Raw genomic sequence first — 18,391 nt, forward strand, 5'->3', positions numbered from 1 at the left:
CCAAGGGTCTATCTCAGTGGCGTGTGGTCAGGACTTTCAGGCGATTTACCCAACCCCCAGAAGGCCCTGAGGGCATTGTTCTGAATTCGATTGGTTGAGCAGGCAGCAGGCAGAAGCTGCTCAACTAATTAAATTCAGATCAGCACTGTCAGGTCTACTTTGTGCTTGATGCGGTTTGACTGGTTTAGTAGCCTGCCTGCTCAACCAATCAAACTGCATCAAGTAAAAAGTAAATAACAACGACAAGAAAAAAGCAGGCCTGTAGAAAGCTGGGGATTCACTGAAAGCTTTGACTTAGGGCTAGATTTACTAAGCAAACCGATCGTGTACCGATCAGTTTACGAGCCCTTTGCGACCCGATTTCCCTCCGATCCGATCCTGATCCGTGCATGCAAATGAGGGGAATTGGCATGCAAAGCAGGAAGGTCACGATTACTTACTGACTGGCTGGCCGATCAAAAAACTAGCGACTGGTGAGGACCAGTCGCTTGTGCTAAAGCCCTGCTCTCTGCCCCGATTCTCCTGCTCTGGCCGCCCTGCTCCCTGCTGAGCCTTGACTCTCCTGCCCTTCCCCACAGTGCGAACCTGTGGTTTTAACCCGCAGATTTAAAGCAGGTTAAAACCACGGGCTCGCAAAGTTAAAAAAATAGTTTATAAAAAGAAAAAAAACGGGCATGAAGGAGCACCAGTGCATGTGCAGACCATCTACAGTCTAGGAAAATGGTCTGCGCATGCTCAAGGATCGCTCTCCAGCGATCCGTGCAGTTGGGGGGGGGGGGGGGGGGGGCCAACGATTGCCCCATTTGCAAGCAGCCTTTAGTGAATTTGTCGGCCTGCATGCAATCGGGCATGTATTGGACACGGAAAGGAGGTTAGTGAATCTAGTCCCTAATGCCACTGGTCTATCTAGTCCAGTATCCTGTTTCCAGCAGTGGTCAGTCCCAAAAAGTAGCTACTTAAACACAATGATAAGCAGTGGTTTTCCCCAGATCTTGAATATCAGCTTATGAACTTTTCCAGATTTTTTAAAATCCAACTACATTAATTGCTTTTATCATTTGCTCTGGCAATGAGTTTCAAAACCGTAACTAAACTTGAGTGAAAAAAAACCCTTTTCTTCTGTTTCTTTTAAATGTAACTTCATGGAGTATCTTCTCTTTGTACTTTTTGAAAGCATAGACAATTGATTTAAATTTATTCATTCTACTTCGTTCAAGATTTATAGACCCTCAGCCATCTCTTCTCAAAGCTGAAGAGCCCTAACCTCTTTAGTCTTTCTTCACACGAAAGTAATTCCATCCCCTTAATCATTTTGGTTCCCCTTCTTTGCAAAAAGTATTCAAAGTGCAGTCTCACTATGGAATGATACAGAGGCAGTTGCTATTCTATGTTTTGTTCTCTATTCCTTTCCTGGACCCCCAAACCTGCAGATAAGTTTTGTCTCCTTCAGGTTTTCATAGGACAAGAGCTTTCTAGAGTATAGGGGCCCAGGGCAATTGCTCTGGTAACTCCCCTTTAAGGATCTAGGACGATTCATTGCGGCTGATTCAACATGGCTGTGAAGAAACGTCCTGCAATTAAATGGCTGCAATGGATAATCCCATTCTGCCCCCTCTAATTATGGTCCTGGCCACCATTACACAGAAACTGCCCCCTTAGTTCCATGGACATTGAATGCTATTTGCATAGCATTCCAAGCTTCAGCTTACCAGGAGAGTAGAAGATCTGACTAGGAATTTTCTGACTAGGAAAGTTCTTTCACTAGCATAGAACGTTGCTGCCCCTGAGCCCTTAGGCTAATCCATAAGTAAGTATACATTTTATTTACATAATGTGACCATACGTCCCGTTTTGAATGGGACCGTCCCGTTTTTAGATCACCTGTTCCATTGTTCCCATGTACAGTTTCGGGTCGCTGAAATGTCCTGTTTTCAGAAAGAGCATCCCGAAGCTATGCATGTAGACAAGAGGACAGGCGATCGTGGAGCCTGGGATTTCTCCGATGCAGCAACAGATCAGGTGCGTGCAGCCACGACTGCACAAGCCTCCCCCCCAGATGTCAATTCTGACATTAGAGAGGAAGTTCCAGGCCAGCCAATCACTGCCTGGCTGGCCTGGAACATCCTCTCCAATGTCAGAATTGACATCGGGGGAAGGGGGAGGCTTGTGCAGTTGCAGCTGCATGCACCTGATCTGTTGCTGCATCGGCTTGGAGAAATCAGCTGTGGCAGGGGCATGGGGGGGGGGCAGAGAGAGAGAAAAAAAGACAGAAAGAAAGAAAGGGGGGAGCAGATAGAGAGAAAGAAAGACAGAAAGAAATGGGGGGCAAGGAGAGAGAAAGAAAGACAAAGAAAGGGGGGACATGGAAAGAGAAAGAAAGGGGGCATGGAAAGAGAAAGAAAGAAAGGGAGGCAGGAAGAAAGAAAGAAAGAAAGAAAAAAAAGGGGGCAGGGAGAGAGAAAGACAGAAAGAACGAGAAAGAAATGAAAGAAAGAAAGAAAGGATGCACAGTCAGAAGGAAGTGCAACCAGAGACTCATGAAATCACCAGACAACAAAGGTAGGAAAAATGATTTTATTTTCAATTTAGTGATCAAAATGTGTCAATTTTGAGAATATATATTTGCTGTCTATATTTTGGACTATATTTAATGGGGTCCGGGGAGGATCCAGGGGGATGGTCCATTATGAGGCAAAAAATAAATGGTGATGTTATATTTACATCTCTTTCTTCTATTGTTTCCAGGGTCACTGTGGTTCCTGCTGGGCTTTCAGTGCCACTGGTGCTCTGGAGGGACAGGTCTTCAAGAAAACAGGCCAGCTGATCTCTCTGAGTGAGCAAAACCTTGTGGATTGCTCCAAGCCACAGGGCAATCACGGTTGCAGTGGTGGATATATAACAGGCGCATTCAGATATGTACAGAGTAATGGAGGGATAAATTCAGAAACCACTTACCCGTACCTGGGAAGGGTAAGGTAATATACTGTATATTTCTTGCAACAGCAATACATATAATCTCCCCCCTCCCCCCTTTTACTAAGCCACAGTAGAGATTTCTACCACAGCCTGGTGCGCTAAATGTGCCAATGCTGCTCTACCGCTGCTTAGTAAAAGGGGGCCTATGAGTGGGTCCACTTTGTACAACATGCTTGAAGCTACTGAATGTGACTGTAAGATTTTATTACAACAGAATTTGTCTATTAAAAGAAACCCTACACAAATTTCCCTCAAGAGCATGACTTCAGTTCATCATAATTTACAATTAGAACCAAAATTTGTCAATTACTTTATTGTAAAGAGGGAGGGGGGGGGGGAGAGAGGAGACGAGACACTAGGGGCTCCTTTTACAAAGGTCCGTTAGGGCCTTAACGCGCGGAATAGCACATGCTAAAATGCTTTTAAGCAGGCGGTAATTTTTCAGCTAGCATGTGCTAATCTTGTGCATGCGCTAAAAACGCTAGCGCACCTTAGTAAAAGGAGCCCTAAAACCCCAGTCCTTGAATTCTTTTAGAAAACTTTTAAAAGCACATTTGTTTTCTCAGGCATTTATATGAATTAAAATAGGCATTTTTATGAATTAAAATAGAAATTTTTGACGTTGTTCAGGTTTTTGAATACCACATGACTGGAAGAGTAGTACAGTGGTGCCTCACACAACGAACTTAATTCGTTCCAGGAGCAAGTTTGTTATGCGAAAAGTTCGTTATGTGAAACGCGTTAAGCGCAGTGACTAACGACTGCCTGCAGTGCCTGCGCGGAAGGATGCAATACATCGGCAGCGATCGTGGAAGCTCGGGCGACTTCGTTGTGTGAAACGAAGTTCGTTGTATGAATCATGACATGAAGTTCGTTGTGTGCAGCGTTCGCTGTGCGAGGCGTTCTTTATGCGAGGCACCACTGTATGTTGTAATGCTATATTTATTGGAAACCACTTAGATTTGAAGATTTTTGGCATAGAAGAAATTTTAAAATAAATTTTAAAAATGAACATGTTCAATAATTTAAACGCTAAGGCAGGGGTAGGGAACTCCGGTCCTCGAGAGCCATATTCCAGTCGGGTTTTCAGGATTTCCTCCATGAATATGCATGAGATCTATGTGCAGGCACTGCTTTCAATGCATATTCATGGACGAAATCCTGAAAACCCGACTGGAATACGGCTCTCAAGGACCGGAGTTCCCTACCCCTGCGCTAAGGACTCCTATACTAAGGTGCACTAATGATTAGCAAACGCTACATGGTACCTAACGCACATGAATTTGTTATTGCGTAAGTAAGATAGTGTGTGAAATAAATCCAGATCAGAGGAATTGGTGTCTTGAACATTCATGAGAGTTTAGCTGCAGGGGGTTGCTCGCTGTCCTAGGTCTGAAAGAGTGGTGGAGTTTCCATAGAACTAGTGAGTCAGCATGAGCATCACACACGCAGATGAAGACTGCTCTTAGTGGCGTAGTAAGGCGGGGAGGGGGGGCGGTTTGCCTGGGGACGCTGTCTTGGTGGAGGCGCCAGCACCCGTCCTCCTCTCCACCCCCGCTCCTTCCAAACCCCCCTGCCGCATGCACCCCCCATTCCCTTCCCCGTACCTCTTTAATTTCCTGGCGCGAGCAGTATCGTGAACTTTATGCCTGCGTCGGTGTCGGCTTTCTCTGCCATCACTTCTGGGTCCTGTGCTAGGAAGTAGCGTCAGAGGGAGAGCCGACACGATGCAGGCAGCAAGTTCGCGATGCTGCTCACGCCGGGAAAATTAAAGAGGGAAGGGAAGGGGGGTGAACACAGCAGGGGGGTTTGGGAAGGAGCAGGGAAGGGGTGTTACCTCCCTGGGTGCCACTCACCCTCACTACACCACTGCCCAGATGCACGAATCTCCGTCAGCCTGGTAAAAAATACCAGGTTGGGAGCAATTTACTGTTACCAGGCTATGCTCACACAAATAACATGCAAATCATATGCATGCCATTTGTGTAAAGTAACCTGGTAAAAGAGGGGAGGAGCTCAGAAGAGCAATCACTAGGCACAGCTCCTCCTTCTGCCTGCAGCTGCTGTTCTCCCCCTCTGCTCAGCGGATTTGCAGCGTCGCCTGCCGGCTCCAGAGCTGCGACCAGCTGATCAGGGCTCTGGAGCCGGCAGGGGAAGCTGCAAATCAGCTGAGTTGGCTTTCACCCATCTTCCCTCTGCCGGCTCTCAGCTGAGCCACCATCAATTGGGCGGAGGAAAGGGGAACGGTGGCTAGCTGCAGGCTGGGATTTTTTTTTTGGAGGGGTTGCAGCTGTTATGCGTGTTTTGTGTGAATGCACAATACATGCATAACAGCTACTGGCAGCTCCAAAGCTGTCAGAAAATTTCTTCGTGAAAGGGGAGGGGAAGCGTAAATCACAAGGAGAGCTCATTAGAATACTAATGAGCCTCTTGTAATGCATTTTCATAGGGTTCTCGTCAGTTGCTATGAGGATCAGTAGCAGCCATGGCGAACCCTTTTGTGCATCAAAAGCTGTGCTTCCGTGCCAGTAAGACTTAGGGTTGCCAGATTTTCCAATCGGAAAATCCGGACCCCTAGACCCGCCCCAAGGCCCACCCAGTTCTACCCATACGTGGACTTCCTCCCTGCCCGACACGATTTGAGGAGGCTTCTCAAACCCCAGACAAAGTGCCGGCTTTTGAAAAGCCCTCCAGACCCCCCCCCCCAGCCATGTCCAGGGAAATCCAGATGCTGGTAACCTTAGTAAAATTGATTTAATGAATCTTACTGGCATGGAAAGCTTTTGAGTATTGGGGGCCTCAGTTCAGTGGGTCTCTCCATGCAGTCTGAGCCAATCCAGCTTTTTCTCTAAGTTTACTTGGGTTGGACCCGAGGGCTTGGTTGGGGATTTGCTTTTTCACTTGCACAGGTAAAGCTAAGGGCTTCTTTCCTGGTGGCTGGGCCCACAGTAAAACCTGGAATGATTCAAGTTGCAGCAGCCATAACATTCTCAGGCAACAGATGAGTCTTAGAAAGGGCTGTTGTTCTGGATCAGACTGTCTGCTTTAAATCCTAATGGAAAGATTTTGCAAGAGAGACTCAATCTTTACTGATCCATGAGCTATTTTAACAAAGATCTGGATCTCAAGGAATCACACTCACGAGGCTCCCTTTATTGTAATCTAGAAACCAAATTATTAGTTTCTTTTGATTTTGTGGTACTGTATTTTAACAACTTGATGTAAAACATAGTGACATAGGGAGAGACTCCTGCCCACTTAAATCATTCTTAGTGGGGTGATGCCACTGAATATTGGCACAAACCAATTATATTGAAAGTAGGCAGGAGTGGGGCATTCTGGGGGGCTGTTGGGGAGGAGCCAAGAGCAGGGTCAGTGTTACTGATAGGCAAACAGGGTAGCTGGGATGTCTTTCCCTTCTCCCCACCTTGTTCCGAAGCCCCCCTCACCTTTAAAATGCAAAGAGGTCACTGGTGTGGGTAGTGATTCTCTAGTGCTGCTTGCAGCTTTCCTAACGCTATTTTTGTGCCACAGTCTGCCCAAGTAGAAACATGAAGTTGCGGCAGAGGAGGGAAGACTGCAGCACAGAAACAGTGCCAGGGAAGCCTCAAGCAGCTCTTGAGAATCGGTGACCTCTTTGCATTTTAAAAGATGAGGGGGGCTACGGAATGGGGTGGGAAAAAGGGAAGGATATCTCGACCCATGTGAGTTTCCTGTAGCAGCTGATTTTAAATGAAGGCAGTGATGCTGGATGGGAGGGCTGGGGGAGGAGGGGAGTGGTGTGGGGGAGGAGAAACGAATAGATGTTGGATAGGAGGGCATTTGGTGGGTGGGAAAATTGAGGGAGGGGCAGGGAGAAGAAATGGGGGCCCCCTCTTAATTTCTGCCCTGGGTCCCAGCATGCCTAACACTGGCCCTGCCCAAGAGAGGTGGATACTGGCAATATTCAATGCCAGCACCCTCATACTGTCTGGGAAGCAGCCGGAAGCAGCAGGTAGTCTTCACTTCCTCCCAACCCACTCCCAAAGAGCAACAGGCTCCCTCCATCCCTTTGTTCTTTTCACTAAACAGCAATAGGCCTCTCCTTCCTGACCCCCCAAAGAACAACAGCCTCCTCTTTCCTGACCACCTTCAAAGAGCAATAGGCCTCCTTCTAAGGACCACAACCTCTGTAGCTCCCCCATTCCTACATTTACCTCACCTGCTGTTCAGTGGGTTTTTCAGAGTAGGACTGAACGAAGTTGCCCCTTCCCCTGCCTAAAAGTGGCTGCCATGACCTCTAGTGGCATTCTCTACTGTAAGACTGCCTCTAGAGGTCACAGCTGCCATTTTGAGGCCAAAGCCAGCATGGGCAGTAGTAAATTAAGATTGCTTCTGCCACAAAGACCCCAATGGACCACCAGGAATGGTTAAGGTAGGCCCAGGGGAGCTTACAGGGGTTGTGGGGTTTTTAGGAGGGGGCCTATTTAGGGAGATCTGGAGAAAGGAGTCCTGTCACTGTTTAGAGAGGTCAGGAGGGAGGGAGGAGGCCTATTGCTATTTGAGGGGGTTGGAATCAGGGGGGCTAGGAGCAGTCCAGTTAGCCCAGATATTTAATGTCAGTATCTTGACATGAGCTGAGGCTTAATTTAGCTGACAATGGTCAGTGCAATGCTGATCACCACTGGTTAAAAATTGACTGGATAGTAGAGGATGACTGAAACTGGAGTTTTTGGTTTTTTCTGAAAACAAATCTTTGGCTGAAATATGCTGCTCCATTTTGGAAGAAAATAAAACTAAAACCATTACCCGTGCTCCCTCAGCAGAAAGTGCGCCTCCCTGCTCACAAGCACCGCTCTCTCACTACCCATAGTCCTTTCTTGGGCCTGCCTTGGATGCCCTGGTGATCTATTGGCCTCGTCAGGCCAAGAGCAATCCCCAGTGCTCCTGCCCGTGCCAACTTCATAGTCAAAATGGCTGCTGCTCTATGTGCTGTTGCCTTTTAGAACTTGAACTGATGGATCTATATTGCTCTTTGTCTCTTTCAAAGGATGATGGAATGTGTCATTATAATCCTCTAAACAAAGCTGCCAACTGTACTTCCTTTGTGAGGCTTCCACAGGGCAGTGAAGAAATTCTGGAGCAGGCCGTGGCCTCAGTTGGCCCAGTTTCTGTTGCAGTGGATGCTAAAGCCTTTACCTTCCGCTTCTACCATTCAGGTAACAAATTCTTCTGCTCTTACTCAGCCAAAGTGAAGCCCACGTGCATGTTTGCAAGTTGTAGACTTATCCCCCTATATCGTCTCTGATATTAAAATACAGCCTCTGTGATTCTTCCAGTCCAGTTGAAGTGATGTAACAGAGTCCCCTTTGTGTTGCCAGCTGTGTCCTAGTGTGGAGAGGTCACCTGGAAATAGTCCCCTCCCAAAACAAAGCAGACGGTATTTGTAAAGTTTGTGGAATGATTTCACAATGTTATCTCACCATCTCGTTACATAGGTGTCTACTCTGATAGCTGGTGCAGCCAGATGGTGAACCATGCCATGCTGACTGTTGGCTACAGTACATCTCAGCAGAATGGGAAAAGCTCTGACTATTGGCTGATAAAGAACAGGTGAATTTAGGGGTCTGGATTAGCAACAGTTCTTAAAGAGAAACATACTAGCATAGCAGCTGTTAGTGGATAGGATCCCTGGTCCACCATCTTCCCAGTTGACGCCACCTATTTTTTTTGTTTTTTTTTGTTCCAGTATCTTTATTAAAACAGCTTTTATATAAACACAGAAATAATAAATAGTAGTAGTAGTAGAGAAAAATGCTTGAAGAACCTGTATGTAAACTGCTTTAAGTGTGGTGGTATAACTACCAAAAGGCAGTATACAAGTCCCAGTCCCTTTCCCTAACCAAAGAAAGAAATTTTAATTATTTATATTCCACATATCCTACAATTCTATGCGGATTACAAATTATTCAGGTATACAAGCATTTTTCCCTATCTGTCCCGGCGGGCTCACACTCTGTCTAATGCACCTGGGTCACTGGGGGATTAAGGCCCAAATTCTGTAACCAGCACCTAAAGTTAGTCACCTATTTCGGAGGTGCCCAACTAGACAGGCGCCTATCTAAGTTGAATAACCAGCTCAGTTAAGCTTTTTAATCAGCACTGATTGAAACATAGGCGCCTATCAAGAAAGCGCGATTATGTAACAAGGTGCTTCTATAAATTTAGGCGACCTTCAAAAAAATAGGCGCTATGCATGTTAGGCATGGGATGGCTTCGTGTTAGGCACCTGGTTACAGAATCGCTGCTCTTAAGTGTGCTTAAGCGCTCACATGGGCGCCTAACTTTTAGTTGTGCCTAGAGCTGGCCTATTTAACGGGCGCTTCCAAAATAGGTGCCGCTAAGCGTGATTCACTAAACAGCACCCAATTTTACTTGAATCACGCTGAACAGTGCCTACACCGGCGCCTAACTTTTGGGTGCTTCTTATAGAATTTTCCTTTAAGTGACTTGCCCAAGGTCACAAGGAACAGTGTGGGATTTGAACTCACAATCCCAGGGTGCTGGGGTTGTAGCTCCAACCACTGCACCGCACACTCCCACCAAGCCAAACAGTAGTTAGAAAAAGGCAATAATAGCCAAAACAGTAGCAGGATTCAAAAGCATGCCCGGGACAGATATGGACAGAGTGGATTTTAAAAAAGCCCAGATTGAGTGGTATCTGCAATGCCAAAATAGGTAAAGCTGTGCCCACATTTCATTCTGTTGCAAAAAGGCATATTCATTCTCGCAATGATCATTTCATATCTAAATGTGAGCAGAATCACGTGCCACCAAAAATGAACATTCAGGCAGCCTGTGTTTTTGATATTTTTTTTGTTATTGGTTATAATGCAACAGCCATCAAGATATGTAACTTGTAACACTGAAATTTTTCTTCAGTTCGATATACGTGTAATGATCAGATGTCTTACAGTATTATGTACTGATCAATGTCATCACCTACTGTTCTTATTGGTATTATTATTCTATAACGCTACCAGAGGCAAACAATGCTATACATTAAACACACAAGAGACGGTCTGTGCTTGAAAGAGCTTGCAATCTAAGTTATGACAGACAATCAGGACATAGGGTGGAGCAATATATGGTGCTCATGAAGGGACAAACAAGGGAAAGAGAGGTAGTGAGGGGAGGCGCTACAGAGGGGAGAACAGATACAGTGTATTACAAGCTGCAAGAGTTAGGACCTAAATGCAGCTTTGAAACAGTGGGCTTCGGACCTGGATTTGAATACCACCAGAGACGGAGCCTGGCGTACTGATTCAAACAGGCTGTTCCAGACATACAGTGCAGCAATATGGAAGGGGCAGAGTCAGGAGTTGGCAGTAGAGGAGATGGGTACAGACAAGAGAGACTTACTCGAAGAACAGAGTTCCCGGGACGGGGTGTAGGAAGAGATATGAGAGGAGAGATATCGAGAAGCCGCAGAGTGAGTTCTCTTGTAGGTCAATAAAAGAAGTGTGAACTGTTTGTGGAAGCAGACAGGGAGCCAATGAAGCAACTTGAGGAGAGGGGTAACATGAGAATAATGGCCCTGGTGGAATACAAGGTGCGCAGCAAAATTCTGAACAGATTGAAGGGGGGAGAGATGGGATAGCAGGAAACCTGCAAGAAGCATGTTGCAGTAATCCAAGCGAGAGGTAACGAGGGTGTGCAATACTAGTCTTGACAGCGTGTTCAGAAAGGACACCCTGGATTTTGGTGAGGTTTTATAGAAAGAAGTGACAAGTTTTTTTCAAAAGATTATTCCAGGCACTGTCTACCCTTTCAGTAAAACAATGTCACTTTCTATTTCCTCTAAACCTCCAAGGTCTTATCATGACTTTTTATTCTTATACATTTTATTTTGCTCAAACGTTACATCTTGACCCATTTCATACTGTTTAACTATTATTTCATGCATAAAGGTGGAGAATGTTCATGAAGTTGGCTATAGCACTAAATTTGTTTTGAGCAGAAGTCTCTAGTGTTGCATACATAAATTTAGAACTCGGTAGAGAATGACACAGGAACAAATTTTTACCCGTTCCTGCAGGAACTCAATTTCCCCGTCTCGTCCCCGTGAGTTATGTCGCTTCCCCTTTGATGTAAGCTCTGCCTTAACCGCACAAACCTCGAACACTTATGATTTTAAAGTGTTTGAGGCTTGTGAAGATGAGGAAGAAGCTTGCAGGAATGGGGCAGATTGGCTCGGTGTGTCCTGAGGACTGGGTTGAAAACCCCTGCTCTATGCAAACGCTTGCAAGTAGTGTCCCTGAAGTTGAGTGTCTGTTTCTTCAGCCCTATGAATTCAACATTGGTTAGTTTCTACTTTGGGAAATTCCCTTAATCCCCAAATAAAGAACTTAGAAAAGGAATTAAAAATCCAGAAAGAAGACATTAACACCTTGAAACAAGATGTTGTATTAATGAAGACTGAAATTCAGGAAGAAAAGAAGGACTTAAAAATGATTAAAAGTAATCAAGATTTACTTGTAAAAGATAACATAATTATGAGGAGAAAATTGGAAACACTTGAAAATAACAGTTGGATTAACAACTTGCGTTTAATTAACTTTCCAAAGGTTCCATCAATCTCTCCAAGAAATATGATAAAACGTTACTTTCTGGAAATTCTTAAAATTCCTGAGAATTCTTTGCCACCATTGTCAAGAGTGTATTATTTGCCTATAAAGAATCAGGATTCTCAAAAGAAAGATGATGATGGAAAACCACAGGAAAGTCCTCTGGATGTTACAGCTTTATTGGAACAATCTGATAGAGAAGTGGCTAGTTCAGTCACTCTCTTATTGACTGTAGCTTTGGCTCCAGACAAAGATTGGATCCTTAAACTTTTCTTTAAAAATAGATCTAGAGACTTCCTTGGTTTCCATATTCAAATTTTTCGTGATGTTTCGAGAGAAACTCAAAAGAGAAGAAGGGAATTTTTATTATTGAAACCAGGTGCGACTCAGATAGGGGGTTTCTTTTTCCTTAGATATCGTAATCAGATATCGTACTTTTAAATAGATCTTTTTTGAACCCGCTCATCTGACGGCTTTCCTAGCTGTGTCCAAATAATAATTTAAGCTCTCTTTTAGCAACAGATAATGTGATTTGGTTTGATTGTTATGTTGTACTTTATTCACTCCTAATTCTTAAGTCTTGAATCCAATTTTGAGGACTAGTGTGTGATTAAGTTGAGGAATATATTTCTTTTGTAGTTTTGGTTTATTTTCAGGATTATGTTTTCTTGATTGCACTTTCTGTACAAGATGATATGCTTGTTAAATAATTTGAAAATTTATAAATAAATAAATAAATAAATAATTCAACATTGGACTCTTCCCCTAGAGAAACAGATTTGGCATTATCACTGACACAAGTTTTCACAGGATCTCCAAGCTCAATTTTCTTTTGAGTAGACCTCATATCTTGATTTGTTTTCCAACTAAAACGTTTCTTCTGAATCTGAATATTCCCCTCACGTTCTTTTTTTTCTGTTATTCCTCCCAACAGCTGGACAGAGAACTGGGGTGAACAAGGCTACTTGCGTCTGTTGAAGGGTGCAGGGAATCAGTGTGGTGTGGCCAATCAAGCCAGCTACCCAGTCCTGTGAACATCGCTCCTCTCCAGCCATTGTTTCTTTGACCCTTTCACTGCTAGTCATCCCATCACTATCACCCCCTTTTACTAAGCTGCTAAATTCCATCTTTGAAAATTATAAATACAAGAAGAGCGGAGATTTTCTCTATAACAGCCCCACAAATTTGGAATCGTCTTCCGTCTTTTTTTAAGAGAACAAAAACAATTAGATAAATTTAAAAGTATTCTTAAAAGTTTTCTATTTAATGATGCCTTTCTGAATTAGGTTCTGAAATGATTGAAATCTTAAACTGATATTATCCATTAACGGTGATAGATAGACTCTTCAAAATACTGTACCAGAAACTAGCCTTATAAGGCTAAAACACTTCCCTCCCTTAATGTGCTTACCTTGAATGTTTCTTTGCTTTTAAAAATTGTAGTTCTCTCCCTTTTTCCTTGTAAGTTAGTATTAACATAAGTATTGTCTATGGGCTCCTTTTACAAAGGTGCGCTAGCGTTTTTAGCGCATGCACTGGATTAGTGCGCGCTAGCTGAAAAATTACTGCCTGCTTAAAAGGAGGCGGTAGCGGCTAGCACATGCGGCAATTTAGCGTGCATTAAGGCCCTAACACAGCTTTGTAAAAGGATCCCTATATGTCTTATTTTTATGTATCATTTAAAAAAAAATGTAAATTGCTTAGAAATTATATGAGTTTTATCAAATTTTTAATAAAAATTTGAAATGCTTCAATGCTGCTCCATCGTTCATAGGAATTCTATGAATGTTGTAACAGTGTTGGAGCATTTAGCGCTCCGGGCTGCAGTAAAAGAGGGGGTGGTATATGTGCAATTCTCTGGACACTGCAAATAGTGGCATAGCAAGGGTAAGTGGTGCCCAGGGAAGGGAAGGGGTACACATGCTTGGCGAGGGGGGAGTCAAGAAGGAGGGGGGCGGAGAGGAGGACGGGTGCCTGCGGCCTTTGCAAAGACTGTGGCCGGGGCAGACCTCCTCCCTTACTATGGCAGTGACTGCAAATCAGTTTTCTATCTACACTTCTCCCTCAATATTTGCAGGGGTTAGGGGCAGAGCTGGCCCACGAATATTGAAAATTATTGAATAACATTTGGGCCGGCTCTGACCCATCCCCTGCCTTCCTCTGGCATCCCGGACCTTACCTGGTGGTCTAGCGGGCTTTTGGGGCAGGAGCGTATGAAGATCGCTCCTGCCCCGTGCAGATCACTCATACAAAATGGCTGCCGTGAGTTCCCGTTGTCTCTCGAGACGACGACGGGAACTCCCTGCAGCCATTTTGTATGAGTGATCTGCACGGGGTAGGAGCGTAGGAAGATCGCTCCTGCTCCGAAAGTTTGCTAGACCACCAGGTAAGGTCCAGGGAGGTCTGGGATGCAGTGTTTCTTTTCCCCCACCAAAAATCATGAATAACCGATTCCGCAGATACTGAAACCATGGACTCGGAGGGAGAAGTGTATAAAGAAAGAATAAAAAGATTTAGAATAGTGTCCTTTCCTTTCACACTTGTTTAGCTCTGCTGATATTATGCTTAGTCTCCTTTCTTCCAGCAAGCAGCTAACTCATGTGTGTGTTAGAACCCGGGATGAAGATCTGTTGGATGGTTTTTCAAATGTGCAAATTAGCTTTCATGGACCCTCTTAGCTAAGTGCTACATTTCTCTGTATCAGGTCAAATGATTGTATACAACGTATTTCGAATAAATGTCTTCAGCTTGCAAAACTAGATTTTGGCTCTTCCTTGGTGGCTGCTTTGATTCCATTCCTCATTCATGTGCAGAACGGCACTTCTCCCCACGGACAAGGGAAAACAGCAGCGGAGCACGTAGAGTCTGCCACCATGGTGATGTCTCCATTATTTCAGATTTTTATCTGTTGCCAGGAAAGCACGAACGCAGGAGTAACTGTAATTGTGCACCACTTCCGAATCCTTCATGATTTTATTACTGATTATAGTTTCCGAGCCCAATATTTTTTCCAGACCTTCAGAGATCTGCACTATTCACATCGCATATGCCTCACTGTGTGGGTATGTTGGCATGTGGGTATAGTGGGCTCTTTGTATCCTTGAATTCAGATGATTTTATTCATTGAGAGAATCCTGGGACGCAAAAAACTGCTCATTGTTAGCTTGAATATGATGGTCCTGATATTCAAACCAATTTTACCATATGGCTCCAGAAAAAGGAGGACGGATTGAGACATCTGGGTTTTACTTCCTTTGAAGTAAAACCCGGATGTCTCAATCCGTCCTCCTTTTCTGGAGCCATATGATAACCCTACTGAGTCCTGCCTGCACTTAGCAGGCTGGCTGCCAATATTCGGCGGCATTTAATCAGGCAGTGCTACTAGGTCGGTCCACATACTACCCTAACCACTCCTCCAGATTTCCTCTATGAAACAAGAAGACACTTGGTCCTGCCCCATTCCGCCCCTAGCCCTGCCTCATTCTGCCTCCAACTCTGAACCATTTCTCCCCTACCCTGCCCCCACACGAACCTCCCGAAGCTCAGGGCCACAATGTGATGATGTAACCTACATATGCACATGCATATAATGTCATCACGTTGATGTCTGCGCATGTGCAGACGCCCTCCAGTCATGGCCCTGAGGTCAGGGACTTCTAAAACCTGGATAAACTGAAGGGTTTTGGAAATCCCTCCGAGCACCCAGACAGTCCTCTAAAAAGAGGACGTCCAGATTTTTCCAGACATCTGGTAACCCTTAGTGCTCCTAAAATAGTGACACTAAATGGCCATTTTCAAAGTGGGTAGGAGCTGGGCATTCTGAGGACAGAGTTTGGGAGGAGCCAGGAGTTATGCAAATGCTGGCAATATTCAGTGCCAGTATACACATATCTAACTGGGTATTTAGGACTGCATTAATAGCAGTCCAAACTTTGCCCAATTACCCATACGGGTTCTAGCAGTGAGTATTGGCTGGGATCTGCAGAAGTGTCCAAAATTCCCTCCTTCCAGCTCCCAGAGTGCAATCCTCCTCCTTCCTGCCCCCTGAATTAAGTGCCATCCCCATTCCCTGCCCTTTTCTTGAGATGCAGCAGTCCCTCTCACAGGCCTATCTTGAAAGGCACGATGATCTACTGGTCATTGATTCAGGAGTGAACCTCATTCGCTCCTGCCTCTTGTGGCTGCTGACTGAAAATAGCCACTGTGACTTCTAGTGGTAGTCTTGTAATATTACAGCTAGAGGCTGAGCCTCTCCTGCCCCAACAACCACTAGACTATCAGGCCTTTCAAGGTGGGTTGGTTTTTGTAATTACAGAATCTTGGTTAGAATTATCTGATGTAGTATTGGTTAAATGTTGTTGTCTGAAGAGCTTTATTTGGTAGTGGGTTTGTAGAGATGTTAGGAGAGGGGATGGGGTATTGCAAATATATCGGGAATCTGTGTATGGAAAAAGATTGTGCAGATATCATCAGCATGATTATTGTATTGGTAACGAAGAACTTCATATGGGTTGTGAGTGTGCTTTACTGTCCACCTAAGGGTGGGAGGGTGCATGAAACTGTCATGGGGCCATTGTTTGCATGCACATGGCTGTTGGCTCTGCTTGTCTCTTGCTATACAGGAAGTTGACATCAGAGGTAGCAAGGCTAGCAGAGCTGATGGCCGCTTGCATGTGAACTGCGGTCCCATGGTTTTCTGTGCTCCCCCTAATTGCCTGCACCTGTGGTGGACTGCACCCATTGCCCCACCCTTGGTATGCCACTGCCTATGTTGTCCCATTGCCCCTCAAAAGGATGAGCTTTCTACCTAAAACCCACTCCTACCTTTCCCCATGAGACCATCATTGGAATGCTTTTCATATAAAGAAAAGGATTCTAACGTGTAAACTCTACAGGAAAAATAGGTCACTATGTCACAATTAATTTATGTCTGAAGTATTTACTTCCCACTCGATCATCCAAATAAATTAGTGAATGGTCCTCAGCAGTCAGAACTCTATAGGATTAGGGGACTTCTATTCTGACATTTCATTCATATTAATTTAGGAAAATCATATCACTTTTTTATTCCCACACTTTTGATTGATTGTTTCGATTTATACACATTTAAAGCACTCATGGCCCTGGGATGTATCATGCTCAATAGACCCTTTTTGGATGAACAAGTTGCCAACTCTAACAAACAGCATTTCCCTTAGAGTTATGACTACTGAGGACCATTCACTAATTTATTTGGATGATCGAGTGGGAAGTAAATGCTTCAGACATAAATTAATTATAAAGCAGTGACCTATTTTTCCTGCAGAGTTTACACACATTAGAATCCCTTTCTTTATCCCTGCTTCATATTCTTTTGTATTGGGTTCATATCTTGTAAAAGTTTATGTTCATATATACAGTATATGTGGAGGATCATAATCAAAACATATGTGTAAGTCTGATTTGGGTGTATGGAGTTGACAGTGGGAAAATTCCCATTTTTTGAAAAATACATCTAGAATATATATATATATATTTTTTTTTTTTTTCTCGAAAATCGTCTATCGGAACATCCAGGCTATTGTTCGTCCAAACCACCAGTACATCTAACTTTATACCACATTTTTGACCAAAATTTTGTCCAAGTCCCAAACGCCCAGAACAAAACCATTTGGACATGGGAGGGGCCAATCTTGTAATGGAATGGACACCCAGAGCAGTGGGGTACCTTAAAGGGCACTTCACAAAAAGGGTGCCAGATAAATATCTCACCAGAACTCCCTTATAGGTTATGGTGAGCCCCCCAAAACACCCCAAAAATCTACTATACCCACCTGTCTACAACCCCAATAGCTCTTATGGCTGCAGATGGCACCTATATGGTAGTAGAGTAGGATTTTTTGGGGGGAGGGGTTAGTGGGCGCACATGTTCCATTATAAATGTAGTAGTTAGAGTGGCTTATGGGCCTGGGTCCTCTTTATGGTTCACTAGCTCATTTCCCCGGCTATTTTAGATACCTGTGTGCAGCTCTACTGGGCTTTCCTCTACCAGGTGCTGATGTTCTGGAGACAGGTATGTACTTTTTTATTCTGTTCTTTGTGGGGAGTGTGAAGGGGTCAGTGAACACTGGGGGAGTGTGTGTGTGTCTTTACTTTGTCTCTGCAGTGGTTATCTGGTTACTTTGGATACCTTTTTGGCATTTATACCTGTTTTTTCATAGTCTAACTCACAATGTTCAAGTTTCATCCAGGATGTCTAGTAAAACATTTGATTACCCCTGCAGGATGACTAAGTCATTTATTTACAATGTCCAATGTGACACGGACAAGAGGACATAGACTGAAGCTGAGGGGGGATAGGTCCAAGACGAATATCAGGAAGTTCTGTTTCACGCAGCGAGTGGTGGACACCTGGAATGCTCTCCCAGAGGAAGTAATTGCAGAATCCACCGTTCTAGGATTTAAGGGTAAACTAGATGCACATCTCCTTAAGAGTGGCATAGAGTGATACGGGTAAGGGTAAATTAGACTCACATCTTCCTTGAGAAGCATACAGTGATATGGGGACTAAAACTATGCCAGGGTACACCTGGCGGGGCCTCCGCGTGTGCGGATCACCGGACTTGATGGACCCAGGGTCTGATCCGGAGATGGCAATTCTTATGTTCTAAGTCTAGGTCAGCCCCCACCCTACCCACATACTGCCCTAACCACTCCTTCAGATACTCTGGGCACACAGCGACATTCAGAGGCATAAAAAGTCCCACGGCACATCCAGAAAGTTGGTTTGGTTATTAGCGCTTGGACCTTTCTTTTAGGTCGTCCCAGTG

At 44.5% G+C, this 18,391-nt stretch overlaps 1 protein-coding gene across 5 annotated transcripts in view; it reads left to right on the top strand.

The window, feature by feature from the left end:
- LOC117364431 (cathepsin L1-like) overlaps positions 1-12,727 on the top strand; it is a 44,487-nt gene extending 31,760 nt beyond the window's left edge. For all 5 annotated transcript variants that reach the window (XM_033953592.1, XM_033953591.1, XM_033953590.1 and 2 more), the window contains 4 exons: positions 2,746-2,970; positions 8,006-8,174; positions 8,454-8,568; positions 12,517-12,727. In XM_033953592.1, coding sequence (XP_033809483.1) covers positions 2,746-2,970; positions 8,006-8,174; positions 8,454-8,568; positions 12,517-12,616 — 609 coding nt within the window. In that variant the 3' untranslated portion in view covers positions 12,617-12,727. The remainder of the gene's footprint in view (positions 1-2,745; positions 2,971-8,005; positions 8,175-8,453; positions 8,569-12,516) is intronic.
- The last annotated feature ends 5,664 nt before the right edge of the window (positions 12,728-18,391 follow it).

This window comes from Geotrypetes seraphini, chromosome 8 (genome assembly GCF_902459505.1).
Source record: "Geotrypetes seraphini chromosome 8, aGeoSer1.1, whole genome shotgun sequence".
In the NCBI taxonomy this organism is placed as follows: domain Eukaryota; kingdom Metazoa; phylum Chordata; class Amphibia; order Gymnophiona; family Dermophiidae; genus Geotrypetes; species Geotrypetes seraphini.